General features: G+C 46.0%; 1 protein-coding gene across 8 annotated transcripts in view; it reads left to right on the plus strand.

Moving 5' to 3' along the window:
* MITF (melanocyte inducing transcription factor) overlaps window positions 1-27308 on the plus strand; it is a 257774-nt gene that overhangs the window by 73820 nt on the left and 156646 nt on the right. Inside the window, exon 1 of one of the 8 annotated variants that reach the window (XM_073644738.1) lies at window positions 15430-15561. The exons of 6 other annotated variants lie outside the window; for them this stretch is intronic. In XM_073644738.1, the coding sequence (XP_073500839.1) occupies window positions 15518-15561 (44 nt within the window). In that variant the 5' untranslated portion in view covers window positions 15430-15517. Of the gene's footprint in view, window positions 1-15429; window positions 15562-27308 lie in introns of those variants that run through there. One more of the 8 variants, XM_073644739.1, reaches the window with a different exon arrangement.

A 27308-nucleotide genomic window follows, 5' to 3' on the forward strand; every position in this document is an offset into this window, starting at 1 on the left:
CAAATGAAGTGGACTAAACCCATAGGGAATAAGACGTTGTAAGAAACTTTTAAAGTTGCAGCAAAATGGAGTGGACTAAGGAGTTTAGTCGTGATTTAGCGCCCCCGTTCTGCCACTTGGTGACAGAGCAGAGCTGCCGATGGAAAGAATTACTCTCCTCCCACTAACAACTTTTTACAGTCAGTTGAGGGTCTCAAAAAAGACACTTCTCCATGGTTGGTGCTTGGGATTGCAGCTCTGTTCTTTTCTTCCATTTCCACATACAAACTCGATTTATTAAGACAGGCTTGCAAAAAAGAGTGCACAGGAGTGCAAAAAAAGAGTGCACTGGAGTGCACAAAAGAGTACACTGGAGTGCACAAAAGAGTGCACTGGAGTGCACAAAAGAGTGCACTGGAGTGCACAAAAGAGTGCACTGGAGTGCAAAAAAGAGTACACTGGAGTGCAAAAAAGTGCACTGGAGTGCAAAAAAGAGTGCACTGGAGTAAAATGAGCCAAGTTCATTTAGGCTTTTAAAGAATTTGGCACCTTTTTCAGCCGCTGTCTGTCACCGCAAGAAATATACTCCAGTCCCTGGGCGGAGAGGGACGACACTTGTGCGCCGTAAATTATCATGAATTTGTCAGCAGCGGTAAGATCCAATCACTTTTCCAAATGTTGGTGTTGCTGGCCGGGACTGGCATAAAAACTTTTTGCTGAATAAGGGTCACAGTCTTTGCATACTTATCACATACTTGTCAACTTTTGGAAGGAGTAGTGTAGATGTTTCTAGAAAATGAATGTTTTGCATAACCACCCTTGGGCCATTTCTTGCCCTTGGAATATATATCTGGATGCCAGGGATCCATCTGAAGACAAAGCATCTTGGAAACTTTCTGGAAGTACTGTTTTTCAGGAGGTTTTATGAGGCTTTGGCTGCATCAGGAAGATTTGCAAACTATTCTAGGAGTCCAGAAGGTCCAGTTTCCCCATGGATCTCCCAGACGTTATTGCAGATCTGGCATGTATGACTTAAAGGGGTTGTCCAGGCTTGAGGTTGAAGACTGCAGTCACATAGAGCGAACACTGCACGCTCTCAGGATTCTCTGGTGCTGGCTCCAGAAGCGGGTGATCATGTGATTGCAAGTCTTCAGTTAGCATACATACCATCACATGCCGACTAGACGTGCATGGCCTCGGTCAATAGGAGTGAATTAAGCAAGGCTGGGCATGTCTAGTCTTTATGTGGCCGGAAGTATGGAAATCGCACAATTTCAGTCACGTAACCGCCCGATCCCGGCTCTGGCACCAAAGAATCCTTACATTGTGCGATGCACGTTGTGAGGATTCAAAAGTCTGAAGTCACTTAAAGTAACTTCAGACTTTTTAACGTCAAGATGGAACGACCCTATTAATTATAACATTTGAATTCCAAATCCAAGAGCATTCGAGGGAAGAGGGAAGGCCTAGAAGACTCCCAGAAGAGATGGCAAATCTCATGAGTGCCTCCAGGAACCTCTAGGAAAGCAGCGCTCCCTGAAGGATCCCTGTGGCATGGCACTGAGATGTTCACGATCATCAGACTGAGCGCTGGAGCCCAGAAGCACAGTCAAGGGGGTGGAAAATGGGGGCGTGGAATGGGTGGGATCTGAAAAAGGAGGCATGGTTCTGAAAAAAGTTTCTGTGGCACAGAATGGTCTCCTGCAAGACCATTGCAAAAAGTTGGCAATGATCGTTTTTGCAAGTTGTGGGTACTAATTCAATAACTTTTGTGTAGCCACAACTGGTGGTTTATAGCATTGGTGGCTATAAAGTGATGAGCAAATAAGTCAAGAAGCCAATGGAAAATTTGTAGTTTTTATATCTCCTCACTCTGACATGCCAGGCTTGGCTTGTCACTGTCCATAAGGAGAAACAGTAGTTTTTAATGGAACGATGGAAGGAAAAGGTCAAGGCATTTCCATAAATTCCATCGATCACCCCATTGACTTCAATGGATAAAAAACCCACAAAGCCCATAATATGGTGTCCGGTATGGGAGCACAGTGCTGCCCGTGTTGTGTGCCGCCTCGTGCCAGCCTCAGATTGGTCAGCGCTTCCTATTTCCATTCTCTCTGTTTATCTGAATGTTACTCTTGGGATAAATCGAATTTATACTGAAGCTGCGGATTTTGTAATCGTATTGGATATTGTAGTCACGGATGGTTTATTTTATCTGTGACAGAAACAAAACAGCTGATAACATCGAGAGGGAGGGTAAAAGCATAGAATTCTGCTGTCCTAAGATAGCAAGAATGAAAACTGATTGGGAAACTTTTCTGACTGTTCTTTCCGGTGGCCATATCTAAGCGACACATGTTAGATGCTGGTAATCTGTATTACTGCTATTATCTGTGGTCCGGCCACGCTGACGCCATCTATGATACTATTAACCCCTAAGACAAAAAAAATGTCTGTATCTAGGAAAGCTGAGTAAACCCTGTACAGATTCCGTTGTCTCTTGAACACTACAGGAGGTGGCAGTGTATCACTGCTCCAGGAGATACAATCATCACCATCCAGGACCTTGGGAAACTTGGACGACTTCCCCAGTATGAAGAGTAATGGAAGCCATAGATACTGCCTTTATATCATTAATAAAAATAAGTAAAAGAGGTGGAGAAAAAGCAAACAAGGCTGTTTCTCCAATCTAAGGATCAGAGCTGAAGTATAAAGCATGGAGAAGGAACAGAGCAGCAGCCTTTTTGATAACTTCCACCTGTCATTTTGGTGACTATTCAAAATAAACTTTCATGTACTTGAGGAACAATATTAGCTAATGTGATGTATTCCATTCGCAGTAAATACACAGACATGAGGGATTCCTGCTGTTTTGTCTCTATGTAGCACTCGTTTAGAAGCAGCAGTAACATGCAGTACATTTCTCTGCTGTACTTAGCTGTGTAGATGTGAATCCAGCTCTGGGGTAAGATAAAACATTAGAAAGCAGCAGCATGGAGTACATTGTACAGGAGTACTGAGCAGTATTGCTGTATTTCCTGCTCTTGATTAAGTTAAACACTTACTGGAAAGCAGCGGCAGTGAGGATATCGTACAGGAGTACTGAGCAGTATTGCTGTAAATCCAGCTCTTGAGTGAGTTAAACACTTACTGGAAAGCAGCAGTAGGGAGGATATTGTACAGGAGTACTGAGCAGTATTGCTGTAAATCCAGCTCTTGTGTGAGTTAAACCCTTACTGTAAAGAAGCCGCATGGAGGACATTATACAGGAGTACTGAGCAGTATTGCTGTAAATCCAGCTCTTGAGTGAGTTAAACACTTACTGGAAAGCAGCAGTAGGGAGGATATTGTACAGGAGTACTGAGCAGTATTGCTGTAAATCCAGCTCTTGTGTGAGTTAAACCCTTACTGTAAAGAAGCCGCATGGAGGACATTATACAGGAGTACTGAGCAGTATTGCTGTAAATCCAGCTCTTGAGTGAGTTAAACACTTACTGGAAAGCAGCAGTAGGGAGGATATTGTACAGGAGTACTGAGCAGTATTGCTGTAAATCCAGCTCTTGAGTGAGTTAAACACTTACTGGAAGCAGCAGTAGGGAGGATATTGTACAGGAGTACTGAGCAGTATTGCTGTAAATCTAGCTCTTGAGTGAGTTAAACACTTACTGGAAGCAGCAGTAGGGAGGATATTGTACAGGAGTACTGAGCAGTATTGCTGTAAATCCAGTTCTTGCGTGAGTTAAACCCTTACTGTAAAGAAGCCGCATGGAGGACATTATACAGGAGTACTGAGCAGTATTGCTGTAAATCTAGCTCTTGAGTGAGTTAAACACTCACTAGAAAGCAGCAGCACGGAGGACATTGTCAAGGAATACTGCGTAGTATTGCTGTAAATCCAGCTCTTGGGTAAGTTAAACACTGGAAAGAAGCAGCATAGAGGACATTGAACACGAGTATTGAGCAGTATCACTGTAAATCCAGCACTTGGGTAAGTTAAACACTGGAATGCAGCAGCACGGAGGACATTGTACAGGCATACTGAGCAGTATTGTTGTAAATCCAGCTCTTGAGTGAGTTAAACACTTACTGGAATGCAGCAGCACAGAGGACATTGTACAGGAGTACTGAGTAGTATTGTTGTAAATCCAGCTCTTGGGTGAGTTAAACACTCACTGGAAAGTAGCAGCATGGAGGACATTGTACAGAAGTACTGAGCAGTATTTCTGTAAATCCAGCTATTGGGTGAGTTAAACACTTACTGGAAAGCAGCAGCATCTGTCTTGTATGTGTCTGCCTCTTTCTCTCACTCTGCTCATCCATTCTCCACTTACTTCTCCATACACTTTAATAGGCATCTGACAATCCTCTTGCTAACATATCCAAATATATAATTTTGAGTTCACAAATTGGAATTCACTTAATATTAAAGTTTTCATGTGCTTGGAGTACATTGGGTAAATGTCCTGTACCTATGCTGTATTTGTGCTTTGATAGTAAATCTTCACCTTTTAAAAGAATAAAACCTGCAGTCACCACTAGAGGGAGCTGTGGAGATGACTGCACACTGTTTATACATTGATCTCTATGATAGAACAGGTTGCAGTAAGCTCAAAAGCTCCCTCTAGTGGTGACTACAGGCAGACAGAATATCTGTATGGGGAATTTGGAATTCTGTATCAGAAAAATAGAGGTCCAGCTGCCAAAAAGGTATGGTAAGCAATGAATTGCCATAGAGTTTTTTTTTTATGGGGGGAGGAAGAGATGGCATGGGGATGAGAACGATAAAAACTATATATATATATATATATATATATATATATATATATATATATATATATATATATATATATATATATATATATAAAAACTATATAATTAAAATGCGACTATAAACCACCCTGGATCTAGCTAATATATATATACATTGTGTTGCCAAATGAACACTTGTCATTGCACCCAAAGATAATGCATTATCTTACAAGAAAAAGTAATTTCTCAATATTTCCCAGATGCGTGAGTCACTGGAGATCCTGTAAAGCCGGCAGGGCATAAACCACGTAACAGAAATCAAAAGTGGAATCTAAAGCTTTGCTTATGAGCCACATTCTTAATCCTTTGTCTACAAAGGACTGTGGTTAAAATACTCTCTCCTTGCACATTTTTCTCAAAGAAAAAAAAAAAAAAAAAAGATTGCGGTCTGATGACAGTGGGCAGGTTGGAGTGCAGTACACATATTTCTCCACTAGGGGGAGCACAGTAGCATATGATCTCTGCATTGTCATAAATTGGAGTTGAACATGTTCAGAAACTTCTTATTTGTTTTTTTTTCCCATAAATTGGGACTCTACATCCTGAGAATTGTTTGATTTAAGTTTAAAAAAATAAAAAAATATCCAATATCCTTTACGGTATTTCTGGGGTGATTAACAAACAAGATATGTATGTGTCACAGATGGGTAAAAGTCAATACTCCTTGATAGATCTATCCCAAATAGTGCTCGCTTGGATAACACCTATTGTACCCACAAGATCATGGCTGTAATATGTAGCTTGGTTCCAGCTGTAATTCCCCGGATTGGAGATAACTGATTAGATGCCGCAGTCAGTAGTGACTGTAGCGCTTAAGGTGGTTGACAGGCGAAACTGATTTAATCACAATTTGACATCAGTTACACCCTGATCCGCTTTGGAGAGCCCCATATGGTAAGTCCCTGACAGTCCATTTGCCGCCATAAAGTGGCTATAGTCCTTTAGATTAAAATCATCCATACCTGATGATTTCAGCAGAACTGGATGACCATCTGATGTGTAGGGGGGGACTCCCGACTGTTCCCCGATATTGGGGGAGAGAATGATCGGGAATTCTGAATTACTTCATTGTGATCTCTTTTTTTTTTTATCAGGGATGTTACCCGCTGCCATAAACGCCTGGCGGCTGCTTTTGTTCTCATCTTCCCATTGAAAACACATGCATGCTCTGCCAAACTGAGCATGCGTGAGGAGTAAGGAGAGACAGGTGTGGGCTGAACGAGCGTTCCACGGTGATAGTATTGGCCAAAAACTGAGCATAAGTATGTGACCCTTGCTCCATGCTCTCACCACTGCCCCATAAATCTCTCTATTTCCTTGGAATCACCCGTACTTTGAATAAAGAAATTAAACCCGGATCCTATCCTGTTTCATTGGGGGAGGTTCGGGTTCGGCGGATCTCTCCTCAGCGCCACTTCTTTACTGGGGGCTATAAATGGTGTTAGGTTCTAATCGGAGTTCTCGGAATGTCGCCGTCCGTTACATCTTGTCCTATAGTATAAATAAAATAAGCAGCTCGGGACTTTGGAAAGGTTAGGATTGCAAAACAAGCTCCGGGCCGCGCAGAACCACAGCTGTGAAGGGATTAGCTGCCGTCTGCGGACCATTTATGCTTTTATAGACGGGGGTCTTGCTTTCAGTTTGGATATCGGCGCGTAGAAGCCGCCCAGTCCTGCAGAATTTTCTGGCGCTGGAAGCTGTTTACATGAGTCGGGAGCTGGCACGGCACCAACAATACCTAAAATACCTCTGAATAGAGCGAGCGGGCGTCCGACCGCGGAGGATACGACTAACAATAGACAGAGATTATTGGTTATTTTTAGAGGTGTGTAAAGGATCTGCACAATCCGCCGAGGGACGCGGCTCTGTAGGGAGGCTTTGATTGTTCCGCCTGTGCATCCTATCAGTCCGGTCTGTTCGCTGACGTCCATTCTTCTTTTCATCCAAAGCCAGGAATGCTAAAAGGAAAGATTATCAAAATTTACATTTTTACCTTTTGGATCATAATTTAAGCTATTCTGCCACTTTTGTCCACAGGCAGTGGCGTACCACTAATAGCAGCAGACAGTGTGGCTGCTATGGAGCCCCTGAATCGGGGGGGGAGGGGGGCACGGTGCCTGGGCCGTCATGGCATCCCTGTCCGACATAACACTTTATACTATATTGGCATCCTGGAGGCAGATACAGTTGAAAGAAATGATGGAAGAAGGAGCCATCAGCTTCCTCCTGTGCGTCTGATGTCTCAGCGCAGCAGCCGCAATGACGTCACTACATTACGCCCGCTGCGCTGAGATGTGCAGAGCTTCAGACCACTTCCCCAGGGGAACAGGGAGAGGTATTTTTTTTTTACTCAATAACCTCTTTGTGGGGGCCAACATACCATTTGGAGAGCAATTTTGGGGCATCATGCCATTTTGATGGCGTTTTGGGGGCCATCATACCATTTAGGGAGCCATTATACTATTTGGAGGGCTATGTAGGTGGCCATTATACTATCTGGAGGGCTATGTAGAGGGCCATTATACTATTTGGAGGGCTATGTAGGTGGCCATTATACTATTTGGTTAGCTATGTAGGGGGCCATTATACTATTTGGAGGGCTATGTAGGTGGCCATTATACTATTTGGAGGGCTATGTAGGTGGCCATTATACTATTTGGAGGGCTATCTAGGGGGTCATTATACTATTTGGAGGGCTATGAAGGGAGCTACTATACTATTTAAAGGGGTATGGGGGGTCATTATACTGTTTGGAGGGCTATTTGGGTGCCATTATACTATTTAGCTGGCTATGTGGGGGGCTGTTATACAGCTTGGAGGGCTAGTGGGGGCCATTATACTGAATGGGGGCCATTATACTGTTTGGAAGGCTAATGGGGGTCCATTATACTGTTTGGAGAGAAAGTGGGGACCATTATACTATTTGGAGGGCTATGTGGGGGGCATTATACTGTTTGGAGGGCTAGTGGGGGCCATTATACTATATGGAGGGTTGTGTGGGGCCATTATAATGTGTGGGGCCATTATACTGTTTGGAGGGCTAGTGGGGTCCATTATACTGTGTGGAGGGTTGTGTGGGGCCATTATACTGTATGGAGGACTATGTAGGGGACCATTATACTATTTGGAGGGCTATGAAGGGAGCTACTATACTATTTAAAGGGGTATGGGGGGCCATTATACTGTGTGGAGGGCTATTTGGGTGCCATTATACTATTTAGCTGGCTATGTGGGGAGCTGTTATACAGCTTGGAGGGCTAGTGGGGGCCATTATACTGAATGGGGGCCATTATACTGTTTGGAAAGCTAATGGGTGTCCATTATACTGTTTGGAGAGAAAGAGGGGACAATTATACTGTTTGGAGGGCTATGTGGGGGCATTATACTGTTTGGAGGGCTATTGGGGGGCATTATACTGTACGGAGGGTTGTGTGGGGCCATTATAATGTGTGGGGCCATTATACTGTTTGGAGGGCTAGTGGGGGCCATTATACCCATTATACTGTGTGGAGGAGGGTTGTGTGGGGCTATTATACTGTGTGGAGGGTTGTTTGGGGCCATTATACTGTATGGAGGACTATGTAGGGGGCCATTATACTATTTGGAGGCCTTTGGATGGGGCCATTATACTATTTGGAGGGCTATGTAGGGGGTCATTATACTATTTGGAGGGCTATGTAGGGGGCCATTATACTATTGAAAGGGCTATGTGGAGGCCATTATACTGTTTGGAGGGCTAATGGGGGGCCATTATACTATTTGGAGGTATAGTGGGGGCCATTGTACTGTATGGGGGCCATTATATTGTTTGGAGGGCTATGTGGGGGGCTATTCTACTGTTTGGAGGGCTATTTGGGTGCCATTATACTATTTGGAGGGCTATGTGGGGGCTATTATACTATTTGGGGGCGATTATACTCTTTGGAGAGAATGCGGGGGCCATTATACAGTTTGGAGGGCTATGTGGGGGCCTTTATACTGTTTGGAGGGCTAGTGGGGGCCATTATACTGTATGGAGGGTTGTGTGGGGCCCATTATACTGTATGGAGGGCTGTGTAGGGCCATTATAATGTGTGAGGTCATTATAATGTGTGGGGCCATTATACTGTTTGGAGAGCTAGTGGGAGCCATTATACACATTATACTGTGTGGAGGGTTGTGTGGGGCTATTATACTGTTTGGAGGGTTGTGTGGGGCCATTATACTGTGTGGGGCCATTATAATGTGAGGGGCCATTATACTGTTTGGAGGGCTAGTGGGGGCCATTATACTCATTATACGTTGTGGAGGGTTGTGTGGGGCCATTATACTGTGTGGGGCCATTATACTGTACGGAGGGTTGTGTGGAGCCATTATACTGTGTGGGGCCAGTATGCTGTTTGGAGCTACACCTGTTTGGTCATCAATTTCAAGTTGTTGGTGGATCCAATGCTCCACAGAGTATGGAATAGCGTACATACATTGTGCAATGGCCATTCTCAGCTACTGTCGTTTAGTTCACATTGAAGTAAATGGGAACTGAAAATATTGGGTGTTTTTTTAAGGATTTGAAAGTATTTTCCCAAAATTACAAAAAAAAAATTCCCTAAAAAATCCACAACAAAAATTGTATCCTGAAGTTCGGATTTCTGCGTAGGTTCTATTGGATGCGCGTAGCCTTGTAATTCCGGAAGGACTGATCTACTGCTCACTTATAATAAATTCACTTTAACCTTTATAAAAGAACTGTTTAACACTTTGTGCAATGTCAAAAGTTTTGTATCTATAGGAATTTGGGTGTAGAGACCCTAATCAGTGAGGGGCAGAAGATTACAAATGGGCGCTGTGGTCCTTCGCTGGACCTTGACTGAACCCCGGAGAGGAAGCTTATGCAGAGTGCAGGTTTACGGAAAGTATAAAAGTCCATACACTGCTCTTATTCACTTTCTGAGTAGAGCTGACCCTTAATTTTGGGTCTCAAGAACTGGACTTCCAATTACCAAAACTTCTTGAAATGTTGCTAAAACATGGCCAAAGTTTGTTCAGGGGTTAGTTACTCTGTAAGCACAGAATCTCAGCCAGAACTTAACAATGTTTCCTAGAGTTCTCAGTGGGGGCTGCAGCCATTTGTTTTATAGCCACATGTAGGACGGAGGAGGAGGAGGGAAGAAATGGCTGAGCTCTGAGAAACCAATTTCTTTCTGTAATATTCAGTCTTAATTGGAATACGAAACAAAATGAAGCTAAAGAAATCCAGTAGATTAAAGTGAATCTGTCAGTAGGATCAACCCTCCTAAGCCGTCTATATGAACATGTAGGTCATAGGAAGCTGAAGAAAATGATACCCTGATGTTTTATTCCAGAGAAATCTGTGTTTTTCTTAATATGTAAATGAGCTGTTAAGATCTATGGGCCGGACATAGATCTCCCTGAGACTCCGCCTCCAGCGCTTATTATAAATGAAAGGAATGAGACGTGTAGATCAGGAGAGCAGACTGTCAGTCATTCCATGTCTCACACTGGTAACTCCCTCTTTCATTTATAATAAGCCCTGGAGGCGGAGTCTTGGGGAGATCTATGTCCGGCCCATAGATCTTAACAGCTCATTTACTTATTAAGAATTTCCCTGGAATAAAACATCGGATCGCAGATATGAAGGTATCATTTTCTTCAGCTTCCTATGACCTGCGTGCCCATATAGATGGCTTAGGAGAGTTGATCCTACTGACAGATTTCCCTATAAGAGAAGAAGTGCTGGTATATATTTTACATTTTTGTTAATTTTTTGTGCTCTTATCAAAGCAGTGATGGCTAAAGATGGAACATGTTTTATAGCAAATCTCCTTAATTTCCTACTGTCCTAATATTTCCTGTATTTAATTGTAAACATTGAAGAATTAATCATTTTATCATTTTTATTGCCTAACTCCTGTCCTGTAAGATCTGCAATTATCCGGCTTCTTTTCCTCTTTGCTTCTGTGTATTTTGTCTCCAGCTTTCTGCTGAAGTGGATCCACTTCTCTATATTTACAGCCATTGCACAATCAGTCTAGACTAAATTGCCTCCTTTTTTGTTTAAAAAAAAAAAGAGGCAAAATTAGGATTTTATTTTTGCTCTCGCCTTTCAGTATGCTGGTACAGGAATCTACCAATAGGGGGCGTCGAGTGATGTGAGAATGGTATTTTTATAACCATTAATATCTGGAGTGACAATCTCAGCTCTGCTACATCTGCACGCTGCACGTGTCATATACAGTAAGCAGACAAGGAGATAAGGATGGCATAGTGGTGTGTATTGTATGACAAACTCAGCTCTGCTACATCAGCACATGTAATATTCAGTAAACTGACGATCAGAGGATGTCTCAGTGCGGTGTAATGATTGTCAAACTCAGCTCTGCTATATCAGCACTGGTCATATACAATAAGCTGTCACAGTGAGATGTACTAAATGACAAACTCAGCTCTGCTACATCAGCACAAGTCATATACAATAAGCTGTCACAGTGTTGTGTACTAAATGACAAACTCAGCTCTACTACATCTGCACATGTCTTGTACAGTAAGTTGACAAACAGAAGGATGGCACAGTGATGTGTACTGAATGACAAACTCAGCTCTGCTATATCAGCACTAGTCATATACTATAAGCAGTCACCGTGAGATGTACTAAATGACAAACTCAGCTCTGCTACATCTGCACTGGTCTTTTAAAGTAAGCTGACAACCAGAAGGATGGCACAGTGATGTGTACTGAATGACAAACTCAGCTCTGCTATATGAGCACTAGTCATATACTATAAGCAGTCACCGTGAGATGTACTAAATGACAAACTCAGCTCTGCTACATCAGCACAAGTCATATACAATAAGCAGTCACAGTGAGATGTACTAAATGACAAACTCATCTCTGCTACATCTGCACTTGTCTTGTACAGTAAGCTGACAACCAGAAGAATGGCACAGTGAGGTGTGTACTGAATGACAAACTCAGCTCTGCTACATGAGCACTAGTCATATACTATAAGTAGTCACAGCAAGATGTACTAAATGACAAATTCAGCTCTGCTACATCAGCACAATTCATATACAATAAGCTGTCACAGTGATGTGTACTAAATGACAAACTCAGCTCTGCTACATCTGCACATGTAACACAGTAATCTGAAAACCAGAAGAATGGCACAGTGAGGTGTACGGAATGAAAAACTTAGCTCTGCTACATCTCCACATGTCTTATACAATATACTGTCAACTATAAGGATGGCACAGTGAGGTGTACTGAATGACAAACTCAGCTCTGCTACATCAGTGCATGTAATATACTTCAAGATGACAGTCATAAGGATGGCCCAGTGAGATGTGCTGAATGACAAACTCAGCACTATTATATTAACACTAGTCATATACAATAAGCTGTCACAGTGAGATGTACTAAATGACAGTCAGCTCTGCTACATCTGCACTTGTCTTATACAGTAAGCTGACAACCAGAGGGATGGCACAGTGAGGTGTGTACTGAATGACAAATTAATCACTGCTACATCTGTATATGTTTCATAGAATAAGCTGACAAAGAGGTGAGGTGTTCTGAATAACAAACTCAGCTCTGCTACATCTCCACATGCCTTATACAATATGCTGACACCTATAAGGATAGCACAGTGAGATGTACTAAATGACAAACTCAGCTCTGCTTTTTTACAGCAACATGTGGGTGAGGTAGAGAAGCCTTACAATTATAAGAACGGGGGCTCCTAACTTTCTCTGCCCCCCAATACATTGATCGGGGCAATGATTTGTACAATCTTCTGCCAGCAGGAAAAAAAACATGAATGAAATTTTCACAGGTGGCGACATCCAACATTTACACATTTCTTTGATAAGTCGCCTGGATGGAGGTCAGGGCAAATAATGATTAATTTATGGATATCAGCCAGTATGGCTGTGCTGCTCATAAGCAGGAATTGAGGGGTTAAGTCAGTTGATACAGTACAGATTATATCACAATGGAGTTGCCCATAGCAACCAGATAACATTCTATACAATGCAACAAGCAGTTCATCTTAGTGGCAATATTGTTTCCCCATAGTGAACCATAAGATGAGCCCCACTCCCAAAATGTGCTAAGCCTTTATTAAGAGTTGTCTCATGAGGACAACCCCTGTCCATATACCTAATTTGAGGGGGTCCGATGCCTCACTTAGTTTCCCTAGCCTGACTGTGGCTTCCCCCAGTAAAATGAGATGCTTGGGAGTTATACCCAGGGTGAACAGCTGATTGCTCAGAGGTCATATTAAGTCCTAATACTTCTTTAAAGGGGGCTCTACTGAATTGATAAATTATATCATTTTGTCTGCATGCAGCCACCACTAGGGGGAGCTCACTGTATGTGGATTTATATTATTATTGAAGTCAATGGGAGCTGTATAAATCTGTATGCAGTGAGCTCCCTCTGGTGGCTGCTTTTGGTTTCTTCTAATATCACTCACTTCATAAAGGTGAAGCAGTTCAGCAGCCAGTGTCACTCCTGATTTGCTTAACCTTGACTTGAGCATATTTGAGTGCAGCTCAGCCTATAGCATAAAAGAATAATACTGTAAATTATATGGATTCATCTATCTATCATTATCATAGCAAAAATATAGGAATGCACTACTAGGTAGATAAAATCATCTGATATTCTATCTATCATGTCAAAAATGTCAGAACTCCAAATTTAAAGGCACAGGTCACATTCAGTGACGATAAGTATATTTAGGATGACGTCCAGTTCTCATGACGTCCGCGTCATCCATGTATAGATAGAAGCTATGGGCCGGGGGAAGATCACAGAAGACATTATAATAACATATTGTGAAGTTAAAATATCTTCCTGAGGATCAACTTTCTCTGAAAATATGGTAGATAGTCAGTCCCAGATGGGGGAGATTTTAAAGCATTTTTGGGGGGCAGATTTGCAGGAAAAGTCTATCTATTATCTATCTATCTATCTATTATCTATCTATCTATATATCCATATCTATCAATTATCTATCCATCCATATCTATCTATCTATCTATCTATCTATTATCTATCTATCTATTATCTATCTATTATCCATCTATTATCTATCCCTCTATCTATTATCTATCTATTATCTATCTATCTATTATCCATCTATTATCTATCCCTCTATCTATTATCTATCTATCTATTATCTATCTATTATCTACCTATTATCTATCTATCTATCCATCTATCTACCTATTATCTATCTATCTATCTATCCATCTACCTAGTATCTATCTATCTACCTATTATCTATCTATTTATCTATCTATCTATTATCTACCTATTATCTATCTATTATCTATCTATCTACCTATTATCTATCTATCTATTATCTACCTATTATCTATCTATCTACCTATTATCTATCTATCTATTATCTACCTATTATCTATCTATTATCTATCTATCTACCTATTATCTATCTATCTATTATCTATCTACCTATTATCTATCTATCTATCTATCTACCTACTATCCCTCTATCTATCTATCTATTATCTATCTATCTATTTATCTATCTATCTACCTATTATCTATCTATCTATCTATTATCTACCTATTATCTATCTATTTATCTATCTATCTACCTATTATCTATCTATCTATCTATTATCTATCTATCTATCTATTATCTATCTATTTATCTATCTACCTATTATCTATCTATCTACCTATTATCTATCTATCTATCCATCTATCTACCTATTATCTATCTATCTACCTATTATCTATCTATTTATCTATCTATCTATCTATCTATTATCTACCTATTATCTATCTGTCTACCTATTATCTATCTATCTATTATCTATCTATCTACCTATTATCTATCTATCTATTATCTATCTACCTATTATCTATCTATCTATCTACCTATTATCTATCTATCTATCTATTATCTATCTATCTATCTATTATCTACCTATTATCTATCTATCTATTTATCTATCTATCTACCTATTATCTATCTATCTATTATCTATCTATCTATTATCTATCTATCTACCTATTCTCTATCTATCTATTATCTACCTATTATCTATCTATCTATCTATCCTTCTCTTGTATCGATCTCTCTTTCCATCTACCTGACATTACATACAGATTTGCTTTGGACACTATATCTGTGATGTGACACTAGGTCATCTTTTAGCAGTTTTCCTCTTGTACAGACACACCAGTCATACTCCCCCATACACAGTAGATGTAGCAGAGCTGACTTTGTCCTTTGCCCCCTTGCAGCAGGGGTGTGATGACTTTTGCATGCATTTCTCTGCAGCCCCCACACTGTGATACATTGGCACCACACTACTCTCAGCTGTGCCACATCTGTACAAACATCTTTGCATTTCTACCACCGGCGGACCCATTGTAAGGAGGCTTCCCTCCCCTATAAACAGTGAGTGCTTTTGCTTTCAGTCTCCCCCCACGTGCTGGCTGTGCCCCCGCTGCCCTTGGTGCTCCACTATGCACAAGGTTGTCCTCTGCCCCAGGTAGGTGCTGGATTGGACAGGTCTGTCATGGCCGGCTGACAGCAGGGCACCGGTCACACACACTGCTTTTTCTGGATTGGAGTTGCCAAGGTGTAAGGCGGTTCCTCCCTCAGTGACACAGCTCCGCCACAACTTCATTTGACTTTCACTGGCCTCCAAGGGCTGCAGAGCACCTAAGGGGAGAAATAGGTGACACAGGGGCATGGAGACGCTGGGGGTCCAGATGTACCAGCCCTGCTTCTATGGGTGAGTAGTGATGCCCCTTTTTTACAGCATGCTCTTATAAATGTCTTTCTAGTAGCGTATTGTGCCCGGGCATGCTGGTGTTTATTAGAGCGCTGCATCTAGAGACTGGTGGCAGGATGGTTAACCTCTTATCTCCTGGACAGAATACACACTACAGGATGGCACAGCGGGCACCGGTATAATGTGCACTGCATGGGTTAACCGTTCATCTTCTGTACAGAATACACACTACAGGATGGCACAGCAGGTACCGGTATGATGTGCACTGGATGGGTTTACTATTCATCTCTTAAACAGAATACAAACTACAGGATGGCACAGCGGGCACCGGTGTGATGTGCACTGGATGGTTAACCATTCATCTCCTGTACAGAATACACACTGCATGGTTAACCATTCATCTCCTGGACAGAATGCACACTACAGGATGGCACAGCAGGCACCGGTATGATGTGCACTGGATGGGTTTACTATTCATCTCCTGTACAGGATGGCACAGCAGGCATCGGTATGATGTGCACTGGATGGTTAACCATTCATCTTCTGTACAGAATACACACTATTGGATGGCACAGCGGGCACCGGTATGATGTGCACTGGATGGTTAACCATTCATCTCCTGTACAGAATACACACTACAGGATGGCACAGTGGGCACCGGTATTATGTGCACTGGATGGTTAACCATTCATCTCCTGTACAGAATACACACTACAGGATGGCACAGCGGGCATCGGTATGATGTGCACTGGATGGGTTAACCATTCATCTCCTGTACAGAATACACACTATAGGATGGCACAGCGGGCACCGGTATTATGTGCACTGGATGGTTAACCATTCATCTCCTGTACAGAATACACACTACAGGATGGCACAGCGGGCACCGGTATGATGTGCACTGGATGGTTAACCATTCATCTCCTGTACAGAATACACACTACTGGATGGCACAGCGGGCACCGGTATGATGTGCACTGGATGGTTAACCATTCATCTCCTGTACAGAATACACACTATAGGATGGCACAGCGGGCACCGGTATGATGTGCACTGGATGGTTAACCATTCATCTCCTGTACAGAATACACACTATAGGATGGCACAGTGGGCACCGGTGTGATGTGCACTGGATGGGTTAACCATTACTTGGCATAGCAAGCTCCATCTAAGCAATGAATCTGCAGCTGTACAGCATGGAGGACGGAGCAATTAACCCTCTCTTGACCAGATGACCCATAGGTTACACAGTAGCTTCATAGCATAGTGATAATGACCCTGTTACCTTCTTGTACTAATAAACTCTCTATTCTATAGGATAGATGTGTACAGTATCTACATTACTAACATCCTGGTGGAAAGTGATGTAGCAGTGCTGGAGTTGTACTGATGGTTCGGTGCAGGATTTCATTGTGTTTCCGGAGATGTCAAAGTAATAAATTCATTGTATGGGTTAACTCTTGACATGCCTTACAGAGGCGCAAGTTCCCATTTTTATAAACTTCAGCTTTTCCATGTGATGACATTTAGCTTCAACATCAGCCAGTGGAGTTCTGCTCTGGAGCGCTATGCTCTGCCCTTCTCATGGACTCTCATTTATTTCCCATTTAAAGGCACCAGTCACATTCAGTGACCATAAGTATGTTTAGGATGACGTTCAGTTCTCATGACGTCCGCGTCATCCATGTATACATAGAAGCTATGGGCCGGGGGAAGATCACAGAAGACATTATAGCATATTGTGAAGTTAAAAATATCTTCCCGAGGATCAACTTTCTCTGAAAATATGGTAGATAGTCAGTCCCAGATGGTGGAAATTTTAAAGCATTTTTGTGGGCAGATTTGTCAGTAAAAGTCTATCTATCTATTATCTATCTATCTACAGTGGCTTGCGAAAGTATTCACCCCCCTTGGTATTTTCCGTGTTTTGCTACCTCACAACCTGCAATTTCACTGCTTTCTTGAGGGTTTGCATCAGTTCATGTAAAGAACATGCCGACAACTGTGAACATTTTGGTTTTCTTTTTATTGTGAAGCAAACAACAAATAGGACAAAATAACTGAAAATTTCACCCGCCTAAAGTCAGTACTTTGTAGAGCCTCCTCTTGCAGCAATTACTGCTGCAAGTCAGTTTGGATAAATCTCTATGAGCTTTCCACATTTTGCCACTGGGATTTTTGCCCATTCCTCAAGGCCAAACTGCTCCAGCGCCTTCAAGTGAGATGGTTTCCTCTGGTGAACCGCAATCTTCAGGTCTGACCACAGATTCTCCATTGGATTAAGGTCTGGACTTTGATTGGACCACTCCAAAACATTTACACGTTTACCTTTAAACCACTCGAGTGTTGCTTTAGCAGTATACTTTGGATCATTGTCTTGTTGGAAGGTGAACCTCCGTCCCAGTCTCAAATCTCTGACAGACTGAAACAGGTTTTGCTCAAGAATAACTCTGTATTTTGCACCATCCATCTTCCCCTCAACTCGGACCATTTTCCCTGCCCCTTCTGCCGAAAAACATCCCTACAGCATGATGCTGCCACCACCATGTTTCACTGTGGGAATGGTGTTCTTGGGGTGATGAGCTGTGTTGGTTTTGCGCCAGACCTAGCGTTTACCTTAGTGGCCAAAAAGTTCAATTCTGGTCTCATCTGACTGCTGCACCTTCCTCCATACATTTGGGGAGTCTCCCACATGTTTTTTTGTCTGTAAGTAACTGCTTTTTTTCTGCCCACTTCTCCATAATGGCCACCTCTATGGAGTGCAAGGCTTATTGTGGTCGTATGGACAGATACTCCAGTCTCTGCTTAGGAACTCTGCAGCTCCTTCAGGGTTACCTTTGGTCTCTGTGCTGCCTCTCTGATTAATGCCCTCCTTGCATGGGCTGAGCATTTTGGTTGGCGGCTTCTCTTGGCAGGTTTGATGTGGTACCATGTTCTTCCCATTTGATGATAATGGATTTGATGGTGATCTGGGGGATCATCAGAGATTGGGATATTTTTTTGTAACCCAACCCTAACTTGTACTTCTCAACAACTTTGTCCCTGACTTGTTTGGAGATCTCCTTGGTCTTCATGTTGCTGTTTGGAGATCTCCTTGGTCTTCATGTTGCTGTTTGGAGATTTCCTTGGTCTTCATGGTGCTGTTTGGAGATCTCCTTGGTCTTCATGGTGTTGTTTGGAGATCTCCTTGGTCTTCATGTTGCTGTTTGGAGATTTCCTTGGTCTTCATGTTGCTGTTTGGAGATCTCCTTGGTCTTCATGGTATTGTTTGGAGATCTCCTTGGTCTTCATGGTGTTGTTTGGATAGTGGTGCCTCTTGTTAATGGTGTTGCAGACTCTGTGGCCTTTCAGAAAGGTAAAGTGTATATACTGACAGACACTTGACACTTCGATTGCACACAGGTGGACGTCCTGTCACTAAGCATGTGACTTAAGAAGGGAATTGCTTGCACCAGAAATGTTTAGGGGCTTCATAGCAAAAGGGGAGAATACATATGCACATCCCAGTCTTTAGTTATTTGATCCCATAAATGTAATTTTCACCAACTTAGACTATTTAGTGCTGATGCATCACATACATATCGGATTACAAAAATATTTAAACACAGGTGGTAATGTAACAAAATAGGTAAAAATCCAAGGGGGTGAATACTTTTGCAAGCCACTCTACCTATCTATCTATCCTTAGGACTTACATGTTTAGTTCTGTAAGCATTGTATGTGACGACTGTATATAGAAGCTATTTCCCCAGGAATCAGCTGGCGGTGACTGTGTAAGAGGGCACGTGCCTCCGTCATACTTCTCGGTCTACAAGCTGGAAGCCAGTTAATCCCAGTTCACTACGATCTGTGCGCTTGTGTTTGGCACAGTGACCCCGCACGCCCCTCACACGCCTCCCGAGCATGTGACACACACCTTAGTGTGACATGTGACACATGACTCACCCCCTGGGCCAGTGCTGTAGTGCGGCGCGCGTGCACGCGGGGGATACCCGGAGCCGGATCCGATGGGGGTAGTAGTCTTCGTGTGGCGGTGACTCGGTCCACGCCCAGGGTGGTCAAACTAAGTGGCAGTTATTGGTATGATGGTATTAGTGTCCGACTACGCCACCCGTTGAATGCGGTTATGAAACCGCCGCTGCAGGGCAGACCCCTGAGGCCGGTGGTATAGGTGTGCAGCAATGTTGATATAACCCCCAACGGGAGAGGTATGGCCTCAGGGCAGCGGATGTGGGTGATGTTGGGAGTGATGGTGTGGATGTCCCAGCACTAACGGTGCGACAAGGAAGCACGGAGACGCGAGGGTACAGTTCAGGGCCTTTACTGATGGTACAAGGCAAATTTCCCCGGGAGTACTGGCTAGTAGTTGGGGCCTGGTTAGTCTGCGAGTAAGCCGGAGTTCCCCTGGCCAGGTGGAGTTGTAGGCCTTCCCGTTAGTCTGTACCCTTCCTGGCTACCCTGCTTTCGGCGGTTACAAGTAGCCCACTTCCCTGGGTATACCGTGTGGTGCTCACCCGTATGGCTGGTGACCTGGGGCCTCCTGTTAGCCTCCGCTCCGGGATGGCGGTGCTGGTCCCTTCGTTGTGACTGAGCCTCCGGGCTTTTATGGCCAGAGGACCTGGAATCCCCTGCCGGATGGATTCTGCTGCTGGGTATATCTTAGTCCCCACAGCCTCGGACTCCTGTGTCCGGTTTTAGTACCTTCTCCCAGGGCGAGCTCTGCACAGCTCCAGCCCCTGGCGCTTCTCCTTGGCTCCTACAGAGCTCCTGATGTCTATCTGTCCCTGTTTCTGCGTGTCCAGACCAGACTCCGTCTCTGTCTGGAACTCCTCTCTCTAACCCTGCCTCAGCCCCAGTTTATGTAGGGGAAGTTCTTCCCCTCCCAGGACTGGGCAGGAGGTGTGGCATGCTTAGGATTCCTGCCCAGGAGACCTCCCACCTGCTCACAGACGTAATACTGCTATTACTGTGGAAACCAGACCCCTGGGGTGCCACATTCCCCCCTAGTGAAATTTAGTACTCCCGGACTAAACATATTTTTTTTTTCAAAACATAACAGGGTATAAGCAATAACAATTAAATACATGAGATGGTCACGGCGTGTCCGTAACCGGGAAGCAATAAGGGTGTCCATTTCACCAAAGAACAGGGAGCCGTAACCAGGTAGGGGTCTGTCCTGCCCCGAGTCTTTAACAGTCTTTAGTCCATTCCTGGGTTACGCTCCAAACATATTTACATCAGAGTTCCGCTTACTCACTGTCCATATAAAGAAATCTGTAACTGAAAAACATAATTAGCAACGGCTACAACAAAACAGGTAAACATAAAATAGTTAAAGCAACTAGCCAACTTAGATTCTCCAACGTACGGGCATCTGGCCTCTGGTAACCCTAGTGGACCTACGGAGCTCACTAACTGGTCCTGCACTACAGGGTGTAGGAGGTGTTATGGGCAGGCTGGGCAGCTTTCTGCGCACTCTTTGGCTCACTAGGGGCACGGCAGGCTCACTACTAGCAGAGGGTTGATCCTCCTGTACTGCTGGTGTGGACTCTTCTGCCTCTTGGGCCGGCTGCTTTTCCAGCTCTACTGGTTCCTCTGTAGGCACTTGCGGGGCTGGCTGGAGAAAGGTGAGGACGGGTACCACGACAGCACCGTTTACTTGTGTCCAAGACCGGGGGAAGTCTCCGAGTACAGTCCTGATCATTTCTTCCCTTTCCTCTGCGGGTCGAGGGTTTTCTTGATCTTCTTCTCCAGGGTTTTGCAGCTGCTCGGGACACTTCTTCAGGTGGTCTCTGGAGACAACGGCTGTGGTTTCTCCTCCATCCTTACTGATCACGCAAATCTTTGGGTTCTCATGGCTTGATGGCAGTACGGTGTACGGGTCCTTCTCCCACTGGTCGTCCAACTTGTGGAGCCGTCTTTTCCTCTTCAACACCTGCTCTCCAGGTACCAGGGGAACAGCGGGAGCATACTGATTATAAGCCCTCTCTTGCCTTTCTCTAGCTTGAGACAGACTTCGCTCCACGCTCTCCTGCACTTTCCGATACTGTTGCTGCCGTCCTGTATCCCAGTCTGCCTCTGGCGAGGTGTCCTCGGGCGTCAGGACTCCCATATCCAGGTCGATAGGCAGCTTACCAGGCCTCGCTCTCATTAGGTAAGCCGGGGTACAGTTGGTAGAACCTACAGGGATGTGGTTGTATAGGTCCACCAGATCAGGCAGCTTCTCAGGCCACAGACTGCGTTCTTCCAGGGGCAATGTTTTCAGGAGGTCTATCACCACCTGGTTCATCTTCTCGCAGAGTCCATTAGTTTGTGGGTGATAGGGCGTTGTTCTTAACTTCGTGCAGCCATACAGGTTGCAGAACTCCTGGAAGACTTCCGCTTCGAAGGCTGGCCCTTGGTCTGTCAGCACTTGGTCCGGGTACCCGTGTGGACGGCAGAAGTGCTGCTGGAAGGCTCTAGCTGCTGTTTGAGCCGTTAAGTCCTTGACCGGGACCACCACCAGGAACCGGGAGTAATGATCTACGATTGTGAGGGCGTAGACATACCCAGATCTGCTTGGAGCTAGTTTCACATGGTCCAGGGCTACCAGTTCCAGTGGCTGTCGGGTGATGATGGGCTGCAAGGGAGTCTTCTGGCTGGCACGGTCCTTCCTTCTTAGGTGGCACGGTCCACAGTCTCTGCGCCACCTCTCGATGGCTCCTCTCATGACTACCCAGTAGAACCGTTCACGCAACAAGAACTCCAGCTTCTTCCACCCGAAATGTCCTGCTCCGTTGTGGTACGCCTCCAGAATCATAGCCGCGTCTCGTCTGGGGACCACTACCTGCCAGGTCAACTCATGTGTTCGAGAGTTAACCATTCTCCGGCACAACTTCTCCCTGTAGAGGAACAGCCTACTTTTCTCCTTCCACAGTTGCTTAGTCTCCTCTGGGGCGTCTGGGTCCAGACTGGCATCGGCTTGGGTCAGCATTTCCTTCACCAGACGGACTGCAGGATCACTGTCTTGCGTCTCCGCCCAGTTGTAGTGGGGCAAGGGATTGAACGACGCGGAGCGCCTGTCCTTCACACGGTGGGAATACAGGGTAATCCCATGACGGTGGAACGCAGGGAGCTCAACTTCTTCCAGATCTTCTGGATCTTCCCCTACGTCCGGTAAGTTCGGCATTCTAGACAGGGCATCCGCGTTGGCATTTGAGCGTCCTGCCCGGTATTTGATGGTGAATTCAAAGTTGGACAGGCGAGCCATCCATCTCTGTTCCAGAGCACCGAGCCTTGCAGTGTCCAGGTGTGTCAACGGGTTGTTATCCGTGTACACGATGAATTTGGAGGAGGCAAGGTAATGCTTGAAACGTTCGGTCACTGCCCACACTACTGCCAGGAACTCCAGCTTGAATGAGCTATAATTCTCAGGGTTCCTCTCGGTGGGTCGTAGCTTTCGGCTAGCGTAAGCGATTACTCGTTCTTTTCCTTGCTGGATCTGGGACAGCACGGCTCCTAGCCCGATGTTACTTGCGTCCGTGTGGAGGATAAAGGGCTGGCTGTAGTCTGGATATGCCAGGATTTCATCCCCCGTGAGGGCCATCTTCAGCTGGCAAAAGGACTCCTCTTCCAGCTTTTCCCACCTGAAGGGCGGCTTCTGGTTTTTGGCTTTTCGAGATTGACCTATCAGGAGGTCCTGCATAGGGGCTGCCATTTTGGTGAAACCGGGAATGAATCTTCGGTAGTAGCCTACCAACCCGAGGAACTGCCGCACTTCCTTTATGCTGGAGGGTCTTGGCCAGTCCTTAATCACGGTGATCTTATCAGGGTCAGGAGCCACTCCGTCAGCACTCACCACGTGTCCCAGGTATTGCACCTTTGGTTTCAGGAGGTGACACTTGGAGGGTTTCACCTTTAGGCCGTAGTTTGCCAGAGCTTCGAACACTTCTGCCAGGTGTTTCAGGTGGTCCTCGTAGGTCTTGGAATAGACGATGACATCGTCCAGGTATAACAGGACCGTCTCGAAGTTCCGGTGTCCCAGACAGCATTCCATCAACCGTTGGAAGGTTCCTGGTGCGTTGCAGAGCCCGAACGGCATACAGTTAAATTCGCTGAGACCCATCGGGGTGGTGAATGCGGTCTTCTCTCGGTCTGCCTCTGCTACAGGAACCTGCCAGTACCCGCTAGTGAGATCCAAAGTAGAGAAGAAATTAGCAGATTTTAATGCAGCTAAGGACTCTTCTATCCTTGGTAACGGGTACGCATCTTTGTGTGTGATACGGTTGACCTTCCTGTAGTCTACACACATTCTCATAGTGTTGTCCTTCTTTTTCACTAAGACTAGTGGAGCTGCCCAGGGGCTACAGCTGTCCCTGATTACCCCAGCCTCCTTCATGTCTCTAAGCATCCCCTTGGCGTGTTGGTAGTGTGCAGGGGGTACGGGTCGGTATCTCTCCTTTATGGGAGGATGGTCTCCCGTGGGGATGTGGTGTTCTACCCCCTTTACTCGCCCGAAGTCTAACGGGTGTTTACTAAACACTCTCTCGTACTCTTGAACCACCCGATAGACTCCTTGTTTCTGGTGTGAGGGAGTGGAGTCAGTACCCAGATGTAGTTGCTGACACCAGTCCTCCACTGGTTTCTTAGAGCCGTTACCTTCCTCTGGTTGAGATGGAGGCAAGGGTTCCATGGCCTGTACAGAATTCTGGTTTATGGTGAACAATTTAGCTAGCGTGGCATACCGGGGCAGGTGTACTTCTCTCTCACCGATATTTATGATGCGAACGGGCACCCTCCCATGGCGTACATCGACCACCCCCCGTGCTGTCAAAATGGTGGGCCTACTGTCTGAGTAGACGGGTTCTACCATTGCTTGGTAGTCTCTACCTCTTAGACCAATAGCTGCCCGGCACCAAATCATCATCTCACTCTTTGGGGGCATGGCAATAGGGAACGGGTCACACATTCTCACGCTACCTATCTCACCACCAGATAGTTCCACCTGTTGCCGCTTCATCAGTGCCCGGATCTCTTTTTGGAGCACATGCTGCTGGCCGGAACTGGCGTTCTTGGCAACCTGCTGTAAAATGAGAATCACCTCTGCAAGACAATTTTCAATTACATTGGTTCCCAGGGTGATTCTAGGGTGACTCTCATGACGGTCTATGTCCACTATAATCAGTCCTTGTGCCGCCAGTTCGACTTTACCGATTTTAATGGTCACCTCCTTGAATCCCACCTGCGGCACGGGCTGACCATTGCTGGCGATGATACTCAGGTCGTCGTCTGGGTAGCGGGTTATGTCCGAATCATTCCAGTACTGCTTGAAGAGCATGTACGGGATGGTGGTGACCTGTGACCCAGTGTCTAGTAGGGCACTCATAGGAATGCCATCCAGTACCACAGGCAAGATTGGACGTCCCCCTACGTATTTATCACGCCAGTTTGATGGGCCTGATGGTCTTATGCCTGGGGGTTGGCCCTCTACCCCAGGTTGTGCCCGTTTAAATGACAGTACCTTGCCACATGTCCGGGTTGATTGCAGCGGCGGCAAATAGGTCGTCCGTCCTCGTTGTATCGATCGCTGGGTCTTCCGCTGGCCGGTGGGGTCCTCTTTGGTCGGCGCCACGGGATGTCCTCCGGTCCGGATGCCAGCTCGATCTTCCCTGCAGTAGAAACCTGTAAAGACTGCACAGTTCGGGTTAGCGCGGCAACGCTTTTAGTTAGCTCTTGGACCTGATGGTGCAGGTCTGTAGCCGGGTCACTGTTTAAAGCCTGCGCATCAGCTCCCACAGGCCCTGCAGACAAGGGCGCCGTCTCCTGGTGATAAGTGATAGCAGGGCGCCTGTGGGTCACAGCGCCACCTGGTGCCGGTTCTCGGAGCACCCGGATGGCTCTGTCCTTGAACTGTGCAAAGTCCAGGTCAGGGTCCTGTAAGGCCATTGCCCGCAACTGGGTTCGGTGGGCATTGCACAGTAGACCCTCAATGAATTGTTCAGTCAACAGCTTATCTTCATTTCCCACGCTGTCAGGGTCTGCCTGCTTAATGGCTCTCAGGGCCTCTTGTAGGTTTAGAGCATAGTCTCTTATACTCTCATGTGCCCGTTGTTTGCACCCATAAAATCTTAGTTTTATTTCGGCTGAGGTGCGGGTGTCAAATGTGTCTTTCAGCCGGGTTAGTATGTCTCTGACAGTCCTCTTCCTCCCAGGTGGCCAGGACTTTACCTCCCTTTGGGCTGCCCCGATTAATTGGGCCACCAGGATGCTCACTTTTTGCGCCTCCGTGAGGGGATACACCTGGAAGAGGCTATCCAGCCTTTCTCTGAAGTCATTTAGGGTATGTGACTCCCCTGAGTACTGGGGTAGCCAGGCTGCCCCCGGGATATAGGGCATGGTGAAAGGCATGACCGCAGCAGCAGTGGCGCTGGCGGCGGCTGTGGCGGTGAAGCTCTCCTCCGTATCCGACATCCTCCTCCCCCCTAGTGGACCGTGGCCTACCTTGCGATGATCCTCTTCCGTAGGCCGCGGCTCCGCAGTGGATTGTCAGGGTTGAGGACCTTCCGTCGCGCTCCTGTGACGTCGGCGTCTGCTGGGCTCCTTCCAGGACCTTACGCAACGTCCGGACGTGAGGCGGGGCTTCAGTTCTCGCGGGCTTTCGGAGTCCACGCCCCTCTTCTTCCCGCGCGGCGCCCTCAGGATGGCGTCCAATGGCGGGAAAACTCCACGGATGGCGGGAAGAAGGCAGAAGATGGCGTCGGATGGCGGGAATCGGCTCCAGATGGCGGGAAACGACTCCGGACGGCGGGAAACTTCACCATAGGTAAGTATAAAAGTCTCTTTTTTCAGGCACGCAGTACCCGGTGGTTGCGGGCACGTAATCCTGCCGACTACGCCAAAGTTGACTCACCCCCTGGGCCTGTGCTGTAGTGCGGCGCGCGGGGGATACCCGGAGCCGGATCCGATGGGGGTAGTAGTCTTCGTGTGGCGGTGACCCGGTCCGCGCCCAGGGTGGTCAAACTAAGTGGCAGTTATTGGTATGATGGTATTAGTGTCCGACTACGCCACCCGTTGAATGCGGTTATGAAACCGCTGCTGCAGGGCAGACCGCTGAGGCCGGTGGTATAGGTGTGCAGCAATGTTGATATAACCCCCAACGGGAGAGGTATGGCCTCAGGGCAGCAGATGTGGGTGATGTTGGGAGTGATGGTGTGGATGTCCCAGCACTAACGGTGCGACAAGGAAGCACGGAGACGCGAGGGTACAGTTCAGGGCCTTTACTGATGGTACAAGGCAAATTCCCCCGGGAGTACTGGCTAGTAGTTGGGGCCTGGTTAGTCTGCGAGTAAGCCGGAGTTCCCCTGGCCAGGTGGAGTTGTAGGCCTTCCCGTTAGTCTGTACCCTTCCTGGCTACCCTGCTTTCGGCGGTTACAAGTAGCCCACGTCCCTGGGTATACCGTGTGGTGCTCACCCGTATGGCTGGTGACCTGGGGCCTCCGCTCCGGGATGGCGGTGCTGGTCCCTTCGTTGTGACTGAGCCTCCGGGCTTTTATGGCCAGAGGACCTGGAATCCCCTGCCGGATGGATTCTGCTGCTGGGTATATCTTAGTCCTCACAGCCTCGGACTCCTGTGTCCGGTTTTAGTACCTTCTCCCAGGGCGAGCTCTGCACAGCTCCAGCCCCTGGCGCTTCTCCTTGGCTCCTACAGAGCTCCTGATGTCTATCTGTCCCTGTTTCTGCGTGTCCAGACCAGACTCCGTCTCTGTCTG

Source organism: Phyllobates terribilis, unplaced genomic scaffold, assembly GCF_046119375.1.
Source record: "Phyllobates terribilis strain yellow unplaced genomic scaffold, ASM4611937v1 Scaffold_8__6_contigs__length_399053987, whole genome shotgun sequence".
Classification (NCBI taxonomy): Eukaryota; Metazoa; Chordata; class Amphibia; order Anura; family Dendrobatidae; genus Phyllobates; species Phyllobates terribilis.